Source organism: Protopterus annectens, chromosome 11.part0 (assembly GCF_019279795.1).
Source record: "Protopterus annectens isolate FY-2018-M chromosome 11.part0, PAN1.0, whole genome shotgun sequence".
Lineage (NCBI taxonomy): Eukaryota > Metazoa > Chordata > Ceratodontiformes > Protopteridae > Protopterus > Protopterus annectens.
Window position 1 is genome coordinate 1,047,078,263 of NC_056745.1, and position 11,201 is coordinate 1,047,089,463.

Below are 11,201 nucleotides of genomic sequence, written 5' to 3' on the forward strand. Positions count from 1 at the left end.
TGAGATCCTACTATCCCTGTTGCACAAGCCATCTCGGTCATTATGGCTACATCTTATCCATAAAGCTCTGCTACACATAATTTCATTTTTCCAAACATGCTTTTATAATGTAAACTGCTTCTTGAACTAAATGCCTATTTGTACATTCCTTTATCTGTAAATATGTGTAGGTGTGTGTGTGTGTGTGTGTGTGTGTGTGTGTGTGTGTGTGTGTGTGTGTGTGTGTGTGTGTGTGTGTGTGTGTGTGTGTGTATCTATAATTAGGTTTTGTTCATTTCTTATGTTATCCTACTTACCCGGGCTGTACCTGCAAATGCAACCCCAGTAAACAAAAGTAAATAAATAAATAAATAAATAAATGTCATCTGTTCCCACAACATTCCTGTCAAAGTACTATATAGGGAATTTTTAAAATCCAACAACTTATTACAGTCCCAAAAAGCAGGCTCCCAGTTTCCCCTCTCTTCCCTATCACATCTCCAACATTTGCTGTCTACGTGAGAAAACATCTTGTTAAGACTACTTGATGCATAAAAATATCTAAGCAAGTATGTCTCTGCAAACCCTTAAAACCTTTTCTGTGGTCCTACCATTACTGTTATTTTCTTTCCTACTTCTCTACAAAACTTGTGCAGGTTCATCAATGAAATGCATGTTTTGTAATTTTCCTCTGTACTTTTTCTGAATGCCTTCTAAGATTTGTTTTCCTACTTTTGCTGATATTTTTACATTGGAATGGTGCAGGATAAATACTGATATATTTCAATGCTCCGTGTTGCTTTTACCACATCTGTCTTAGAATTTTTGATTAGCTCTTCCCTGTTCTACACTATTCTAATACTCATACATACTCTTGTCTGAGCTGCTTTATGCTTTTTTAGTGTATTTGATGCTTTCATCGTGGCATTGTCCTTGTTCCTTTCCTTTCTTCCTCTGCATTTTTGTGCTAGTACTCTGTCTGCTAGTACTTACATTGCACATTAGTATATTCTGTTTATTTTTGTTGCATCACATGACTCTATCTTAATAGTTTTAATTACTCTGTCCTTCTGTTTTATCAGTCTTCTAACACTTTGGGTCTTATTCACTTTCTGTAGTCACGTTTGTTCATCTATCTTAATATGGCTGGCCATTACTATTAAATCAAGCAGGTCTTCCCACAGATCATTATCTACAAGACTGAGACTGTCCTCACTGCCTACTGTTTCCTGCTCTTCTTGCTGTACAATCCTTACTGAAGTTTCAACCAATATGCAGAATGTTCCAGAATTTTAGCCTGTCGCATACTCTCTATACACGTGTGTAACCAACAAGTTACACTAATGATCCACAAGAAGGCTCTCAAACTGTAATATTTAACCAAAAGCAAAACTGTCAAGTGCTTTCATTCACGATAAAAGGATTTCATCAGAATTAGTGATAAAATTCAATCAGGCCCTTTAAAAGAAGTACAAGTCACATGCAACTGCTACATAGTAAATAATGCAAAAGTTTGAAAAATTTAAAAGCACTTACTATAAACCTAAAACAACTAGATTTAGTGAAATAGATAAGGTTAAAGAATTGTAAAACTTTTTGTGAATGAACTTGATTTATAAGTGTCTCCAAAACAAGATCTGTCACAGTCTGGCAGCTCTGAGTTTCAGTGCACTACTAATGGAGGCAAAATTGTTTAACCCAGGCAGGTTAGTGGTATCAAGGTCATGTTGCCATGTTAGTTCACTTGTGTCAAGACACAGTTCCCAAAGTCCATACATGGGATCAGTGGGAACTGCTCTGAGAATACAGAAATGGAAATCATCAGTGTGGCAGTTTATAATGTGACTATATAATTCATTAGTCTCCCATTTTGTGGTGATTTCATTAGACTGTTCAGATATTTTTTTATAAAGAAATTCTCTCTGTCTTTTCTACATTGAAAGAAAGACATAGGCACCTTTATCGCAACAATTTCATCATTCTCTGTCTTGTCCTTAAATGGGTGCTGTCTCCCCCAGTGATCAGTCTTACACTGTTGGCAAAATCCATACCTGCATGTTTCCATCTTCCTTCTAATAGTGCAGTTATATATTGTTCATCTTTCTAAATACCCTTTGACGTTATTTTCCTTTTTGTATACAAAAGTGAATTGATTACCTACTTTCTATTCTACCTCTGGGTAGTGAATTAATATTTCCAGTTGGTATTCATAATTCTTTTTTGTTGCCCCTGATTCACAATCATAATTCACAATAATCACTTTCTCAAAGTTCTTACCATTGGGTGTTTCAGTTGGGTGGCTGTATAAATTAGTTATCCCATTGCCAAGCAATGCTACATATTTTGTAACCTCTGCAGAATTTCTTATTGGATCTCCTTGACCGTGTTTGGGGTATAACCCCTCTTCAGAAGTCTCCTAGTAAGTTCCTCAGTCTCTGTAAGGAACAATCTGTAGAAGGATGTAATCCAGGCCAACTTAATATATCATTTCTTCCTTAAACTCCTTTTTGTATATAATGATGTTTACTCATATAAGCGCATGTAGGAGTTTGAGAATGTGGGTTTTCCGTACATTGTTGAGGCATAGGTCATATTTGCCCTGTCTTTTATTATCATTTTATTATCATTTCATAAAAAAAGTTGTTCAGCTTCAGAAAAGTAGCGAATAAAATCTAAGGAAATTGGTGGTAGTGTCTGGATACTCTTGTAACTGGTCATTACTTCCATAAAATAAAATGCAAATATTATCAAAGAACTGGGAGTAAAAAGCCCAGAGTTTGATGTAACCAAAGTCAAACACAAATCTCTGCTTCCATAGCCATAAGACTAAATCTATCTACAGTGGGGCGTTTGCTACCCCATACCCACTCCTTGTAGTTGGTGGCAAAATTTTCCCTTCAAAATAAATGTAACTGTTTTTTAACACAATCCTTTTTAGTGCCACCACAATTTTGGTTTCATTGGAAGAGAGGAAGTCAGTTGTACACACAGCTTCTTCGAATCACTCCATCCCCAAAATGTGAGGGATGACTGTGAACAATTCTATAAATTCAATTGTTGCAAAAATATGGTCATCATCATCTAGATCATTCTTTGATTTCTCAAGAAAATCCCAGGAGTCTCTCAACATGTTTAATCATCACATGTAAAATGGGTTTAATTCTATGTGAATATAGGTGGCTAGGGATATATTTTGGGCACTTTGGTTGCAATAGGCGTCATGGGGGGGGGGGGTTCAACAAATAATCTTTGTACATCTTGGGTATGCCAAGAATAGTTGGAATTTTAGGTTGTTTTTCATTTAAAAAGTCAAACATTTGTTTGATAATTACCCTCTGGTCAAAACTATGTATAATTAGACAACTGACTACTGTGTGAATCATATGCTAGCAAAGGCAACATATAACTTCATATGCAGCCATCCAGTTTATGCAGAAATCAGTTATGAGGGGGTTGTTAGTGGTATAACAATTTATTTGAAGTTTATGAAATGGACTGTAGAAGTACTTCAAAACTCAATCAGAGTGGTATTTCTGCATCATGTTTATATGGCACCACCCAAATGAGTGTAAAATGGATGTTAGTGTTGTTCCAACACTAAAAGATGAGAAAAGGATAGCAGCTGTAATAAGTGGCTCCATCTTCAACCTCGGTGCACTATTTCAGTTATTAAAGAAGCTGTGATAATCTAACAACACTTATTTGCTCTATTGCCAAACCTTTGAAATGGTTTTGGACCTCCCATAGTAAAGATATTACAATGGACAAGCTAAACCTGATTAATCATGTCACTTTTCAAAAAGAAACAGAAAATGAATGCATGCCTTTAAACATTAAATAACAAGGCACCAAGTATGTACTTATTACAGTCCTCCAGGACTGCATGGATCAGGCAATCCCAAATAATGCAAATCAGGTCTTGTGTAGGAAATTGCTTCATAAAACAAGACCCTGGCACATGCGTATATAATTCTTACCAGATCGACTGATATTCATCTATACATTCACTATAACTTCTTGATGACTACTAAATGCTAAAGTCCAGACTCTATTAATAAATTGCAGTGTACCCTCATGTTTCTCTACTCTTCCCAGGCTTCGAAGAACATGCCATTTCCACCTCTGGATGTTTATGCTTAGCCATCATTAAATTAAAGCCATATTCAAAGTTTTATATGGCATAATATGCAGAACAATCAAAAAGCTCAGAACAACCATAACACAACAGATTATTACATTCAAAATCTTATTGGCAACGTGATTCAAAAGCTACAATGATTTGTAGGTATAGTACAAAGTAACAGAAATGTTCTTATTGGCAACGTGTTTCAAAAGCTACAATGATTTGTAGGTATAGTACAAAGTAACAGAAATTTTGTATTGTAAAACAATGACAGATGTCATAAGTAGCAAAGTTACAGTGATTTTTCTTTTAATGTTTTCATGACACAAGTAGGAACCTGGGTGTACAGAAACTCAGAAACTGCTTTGAATTATTCAACAATGATACAAAATCACTGAACCAAGAAGGAATAGCAGATTAGAGATACTGAGAAAAAGGTTCAGTGCAAAGACCACCTCAGACCCTAAAGGAGAGATAACTATCCCAGCAGAGTGTAGCCTCCCAGACATCTCAAATGCGCGGGTGAAAGCTGCTCTCTCTAAAGCTAAAAACACAGCATCAATGGGACCGGATGGTGTCCCCGGCTGTGTGCTACATGAGCTACATGAGGAATTAAACCCGCACATAAGGCAGCTGTTTAATCTCAGCCTTACCACAGGATACGTGCCCAAGGAGTGGCGTACGGCAACTGTGGTCCCACTCCACAAAGGCGGTGCCTCTACGGACCCTGGTAATTACCGCCCCATAAGCTTAACAAGTCTAGTCTGCAAAGCTATGGAGAGGATCATAATGGAACTCATAAACAAAGATATAGGGGACTTGCAGACATTGGACCTGACCCAGTTTGGCTTCGTCAAGGGCAGATCATGCCTTTTGAACTTGGTCGACTTCTTCGAAACAGTCACCAAGGCCATTGATGAGGAAAGGCAGTCCATACAGCCTACCTTGACCTTGCAAAGGCCTTCGACACAATACCCCACTGGTATTGTAGAAAAACTTACCAGCTTAAATGTAAACCCATATGTCACAAGATGGGTTGCAAACTGGCTTAAGGACAGAACCCACAGGGTTAGAGTTGATGGCGCTATGTCAGACTCCAAGCCGGTCACAAGTGGTGTCCCACAGGGCTCGGTCCTTGGCCCCTATTGTTCGGCATCTACTTCTCAGAAGTACAGGCCAACATGGGAGGACTTTGGCTGACAAAGTTTGCAGGCGACTGCAAACTGGGCCATAGTGGAAAGTGCATCGGACACGGATATCCTTCAGAAGGGACTCATGGAAACAGATAGCTGGTGCCAGAGCCATGGCCTGAAGTTAAGCGCCAAAAATGTATAGTCATACCCTTCGGGAAAAACAAGGTAACCCCAAGCTACCATATAGGTAGCAATCCACTAAGCACAGAAGAGGTTATCAGGGACCTGGGGACCCAGGTTGACAGTGGCCTTTCTTTGACACTCACATTGCTAAAGTGGTTAGAAAGACCTTCTACATTGCCCACCTGATCATGAAGGGATTCACATCCAGATCTAGTGAGGTCATTGTTCCCCTGTACTCTTCACTTATCAGACCAATGATCGAGTACAATGCCCCATTCGGGATGTATCTCACCCGACATCTGCAGCAATTGGAGAGACCCCAAAAGTGCCTCACCAAAAGGATAAAGGGACTCCAAAATCTGTCATATGCTGCAAGATTGAAGAAACTCCAGCTCTATTCAGTTGCATACCGTCTGCTCAGAGGTGACATGTGCCTGACATACAAGGCCATGTCCAACCCAGAATTAATGGACATGCTCCACCTCAAAAAATCCAAATCCACCAAAACCACTAGAGCAAGCGACTTAAACCTTAGCACAGATATAAATAGGACGTGCTGGAGGGATAGATTTATCACTCAGAGACTCCCTATGCTGTGGAATAAAATCCCGATCCATGTGAGGCAGAGCACCTCGCTGGCTCTGTTCAAGAGAAATCTTGACCTGTGGATGGGAGATCGTAGGTTTATCCCGGGAATCATCTCTGTGTCACTGCTGGACAGAGGCACAACAAACTAATGGGCACAGTATTTTTTCATATAAGGGGTGGCGTAAGCCACAAAAATTTGAGCTAGGCTTATAAATGCCTTAGGGCAGATAGCCTAGTATAAACCTATGAACATATGAAGCTATGAACCTCACATAACAAGAGCAATTCACTATTACTAACAGTGCATAGTCTAAACTCATGCCCCTTCACCAAGTATGTACTTCACAGCTACTGCACAGAGTCGCTATTTATTAAGTTATCCTAAATAATGCAAATCAGGTCTTGTGTAGGAAATTGGCTTCATAAAACAGAACCCCTGGCACATGTGCAATAATTCTGTACAGATCGACTGATATTCATCTATACATTCACTATAACTTCTTGATGTACAGCAAATGCTAAAGTCCAGACATGGAATTCTATTAATAAATTGCAGTGTACCCTCATGTTTCTCTACTCTTCCCAGGCTTCGAAGAACATGCCATTTCCACCTCTGGATGCTTATGCTAAGCCATCATTAAATTAAAGCCATATTCAAAGTTTTACATGGCATAATATGCAGAACAATCAAAAAGCACAGAGCAACCATGATAACACAACAGATTATTACATTCAAAATCTTATTGGCAACGTGATTCAAAAGCTACAATGATTTGTAGGTATAGTACAAAGTAACAGAAATTTTGTACTGTAAAACAATGACAGATGTATCGAATATCATAAGTAGCAGTGTGCCCATCAAGTTACAGTGATAAGCAGTGCTTTGCTAATTTTCTTTTAATGTTTTCATGACACAAGTAGGAAACATTTGGTGTACAGTATTAAAATCAGCAAACTGCTTTGTAATTATTCAACAATTACAAAATTACATTTTGTTATGCTTTCTTTAGTATTTCTTGATAAGAAAACAACTATAATAAAATTCACATCCAGCACTTGACCTATTAAACACCGCCATTCAGTGTGTAAAATGTCATTAATGTAAATACACCAGCTCACAAACTTTTGTCTGACAACAAAACCCATTACTGACTTCACCTCTTTAAAGCTCGCTGAGTACTGTAAAAGGTAATGTTACTAAACAGTCCTCCAATACACAACTTGTTTTGTCTCCATTATGTATTAATCCACTCTGACACGCACCTTGACTGTCAAAATTTTCTTCAGCTCTATGGTTCTAGCACAGAGCTGCTGATTTTGGTAATAACCAATACCTGAAATTTTCACTGAATCAAGAAGGAATAGCAGATTAGAGATACAGAGAAAAAGAGTACATCGCAAAGACCACATCAGACAATAATAGAAGACATGCCTGAGAAAATATCAGGATAGCATCTATGAATAAGCATCAGCTAATAGCAGTTATGCCTTCCTTTATTTAGAAGACAATACATATTAGTAAAATCCATCATTAAATCAAATTAAGGCTAGTATGATAAATTTTGAAGTAGCAAGTAGATGCTAAGAGATTTCAGTCATATCTGCACTCCAACCATATGATCATGCATGCTTAGTTTTCATCAGTCCAGCTTGCTGAAATATGCATTTGCAAACTGCTATGGACTGGTTTAACAACTTATAAATGATGATATCCTAATGAAGCTAATAATAGATTGTGTAATATACACAAAAAAAAGTTAATGATTTTTTTTCATTTTTTTACATTGGGTACTATTAAGATAATTTCTAGTCTCAATTTTTTTTTTTCATATTTGTTGAAGAGTCAAACTAAATAATTTACTTCTTCTTCTTCTTTCGGCTTTTCCTGGTTAGGGGTTGCCACAGCAGATCATCTGTCTGCTCATGATTGGCAGTGGAGTTTTACAATGTTGAGTTGCCAGCCCAGCACCCAGCCTTCCACAGAAGGCACATACACACTCACACCTAGGGCCAATTTAGAGTATCCAATCCACCTACTGCATGTCTTTGGGATGTGGGAGGAAACCGGAGCACCTGGAGGAAACCCACGCAACCACAGGGAGGACATGCAGACTCCGCGCAGAAGGCGCCCCAGCTGAGAATCGAACTGGAAAATCTCTTGCGGTGAGGTGGCAATGCTAACCGTTGCACCACCGTGGCCGCCCAAACTAATTAAATTTACTGTAACTTGCAAATGTCTTATCTATACAATGTACTTGTCCTTTGAGGGCCTGGGTCATGACTGAAAAGGCTCTTCAGACAAGTCCACCTACTTGAAATAAAACAGCATGATAAATAAGCAAACAGATAAATAAACGTATGTGTTTGTTATGTACACTTGGGAGGATGTTGCTAGCAGTTCTTACACATTAATATTCTTCTCAGCATTTCTTCACCAGAATGTGTGGCATATAATCAAACCTGAAACTTGAAATGCAAAATAACTGATGGAATTGAGGACACATGTTTACAATGTTTTTGGACCCCGGAGTAATATATATTATGGTGAATGTGTCACTTAATATATCAAATCACAGCACGAGACATTCCTTTCTTCTGTCGTCTAGAGGGTTTTAAGAGCTAGAATGAGTAAACACCTTGTAATACAAGCTAATAACATTGGTGTTTCTATGTATCTTGCCCATCAGATCCTTGCCTCTCAAGACCAATCTCGTTTTGCCCACGCACGTCACAGAAAAAGCTGAATACCATAGCAGCCAAACAGGATTGCATAAGGTGATCATTCTAAAATGCTCTTTATTACTATTAAGCTTTCATTCCAACTGTCAGTCCACTTGACACCAACTTTACAGCCAACTTTCTCCAAAACAGTTCCATAAAGAACCATAAAACTATAGCATCTGATAACAATCAAAAGTGCATACAATTCTTAGCTGAAATAGAGGTCAGTCTAGACTAGTAAACAACTGCCCTCATCATTTACAAAAACAACATTCGGAAAATTAAGTCAAAGATAAAAGAGTAAAATTGACTGCCACCTTTTTAAACTACCTACTGAAAATCTGTGATCATCCAGTTGACAAACTATTCTATAGTTACTCTTGTTTTCAGTCCCAGTATATATTTGAATGCAACACAGAGCTATATGACTAATTTTAGGCAACTGTTATTATCTCACATGCGTTTGTAAATACAGTAAGTCTATTTCCACCTACGTGCGTAGTATTTATTTACTTATTCTTGTATTTACTGTTTGACACCATATCTTACTCATCTGCTCGTACATGGAAGTAATACAATTGTGCATTTTATCTAGTTATCTTTGGCTACCACAGATGTTGTGTTTATAAAATACGTGGCTCCAGTAACTTCAGCAGAGAATGCAACACTTCATCGTCAATGCAGCATAAAAGTGTACATTTTTGTTTACTGTTACGGGATAATAGGCGGCTGTAACTAAACACCATACTTGACAACAATAGCAAATACACAAACACACACTTCTTTATTACGCCTACTACACAAAATAGGGACAGAAAATGAGTCAAGTCCATCACCTAAATATAAACAAGCAGCAATGGCGAGTTTTTTTTTTAATTCTGCCTTACTGATTTGTACACAGTTTTACTTTTTATACAGTATATTGGCGAGTGAATTAGAACCATCCACATGAATATATAGTGTATGATGAGCACGCCATCTGTAGTAGAGATCGCCCGTGAATTATACAACCACTTTTAAGCACTTACAGAAACTGGTGGATTGTGAGAACTACGTTTGGGAATGGTGCCAGACAACCAGTAAAGCAACTTTCTGTACTTCTCGGAAGTACCACGTTTGCATTTTGTATTCCTGACACTTCCTTAACTGACCTGCGAAGTTTCTCAGCTCACTGCGTATTCTCCAAATCCATAAAATCAGTGTTATTTGTGTGTGCGTGCGTGTATTGTTCTCTCTTTTAATTTATCAATCACATTTCCATTTCAGACAAAAATATAACTTGATATTGTTCTGTTTTGCAGCACAGGTGTTACAGATCTCATATGCATTTTCTTTATTCATTGCTTAGCAAAGAACTTGACTATTTAACAAACACTTTTGGTCGCTGGCATCATCATATATTAACAATCAAAGTTGTGCAATAGCAGAAATAACTGAGGACTGAGGTTTTGCCATCGCAAAACGGTTAAGTACTTTGGCCCTCAGTGTGAACAAGTTTGGGAAACAACTTAAGCGCTCCTGTAAGGCGCTCCATTTAAATAAGTTAAAAACATTCCAGACTACAAAAGCAGACGGGTGCTTCTTGTACAACACAACCTGCCCTGCCACATGCGTGGAGAACAGGAACATCCTGCCTGCTCCACTGTAGCACAGATATGAATAGCATTCTTTTAAAAGTTCTGTTTTGGTAACTCAGCTGCAGCGCCTCAAAACACATTGTTACTAGTTGCAACACTAGCAATTACACATAAACTATTTACACACCCACTGTTTCCAGGAACGTAAGGAATGTCTTACTTCAAATTTCGCACTATAGCAGCAGTTCAACACAAGAAAGTGCGTAGTGTTTAAGACAGTTGGAGACTTGACCTTTTTTGTCTTAGGATATGTTTCTGGGTATCATACCTTACCCTCGCAGTGTATTTACTCAACACTAATTACAAAAATATATAGAGAGCTGCCTATAATAGCAGACTCTAACTTACCTGCAGGATACTGTAATTTCCACTTTGGTGGCCGGTATACTGGCACTGGTAGGGTCAAAATCTCCTATGCATGCCATAGTCCTGAAGCTGCTGCTACAAGTGTCCGTATACCAGTTTTTTTCCAGACCCTGCATGCAGTCCAGTGGCCGCAGCCCAGGCTGCTTCGGGTTTTTAGTGAAGTCCGCTACACTCGACAGCATGCGAGCTCGAAAGCAGTTCCTCTCACAAGAGCTGAGCTGGGAGGAGGCGGGCAGCAGCAGGCAGGAGTTCTGTGATGTCACTGGGAAATGGAGGACACGTCGCCTGTAGAACACCCACCTTGGTCGCTGTCCAGCACCAATTAAAGACTGGGGCTGGGCTGCTGTCAGGCAGCGCTAGCGAGCAGCAGCCAAAACAAGCGAGCAAGCCAGCAGTGCTAGACAGAGCATAGGCGCCAAAGACGCACGCTGGTTAGATGCTAAATCCTGAAGCAGTGTTATTTATTTTATT

General features: G+C 38.7%; 1 protein-coding gene across 1 annotated transcript in view; it reads right to left on the bottom strand.

Annotated features, from left to right (window-relative positions):
* Positions 1–10,960, bottom strand: part of LOC122815689 (copine-8) — a 3,116,673-nt gene extending 3,105,713 nt beyond the window's left edge. The window contains exon 1 of the mRNA XM_044088391.1: positions 10,713–10,960. Within this exon, the coding sequence (XP_043944326.1) occupies positions 10,713–10,912 (200 nt within the window). The 5' untranslated portion in view covers positions 10,913–10,960. The remainder of the gene's footprint in view (positions 1–10,712) is intronic.
* Positions 10,961–11,201: the final 241 nt, after the last annotated feature.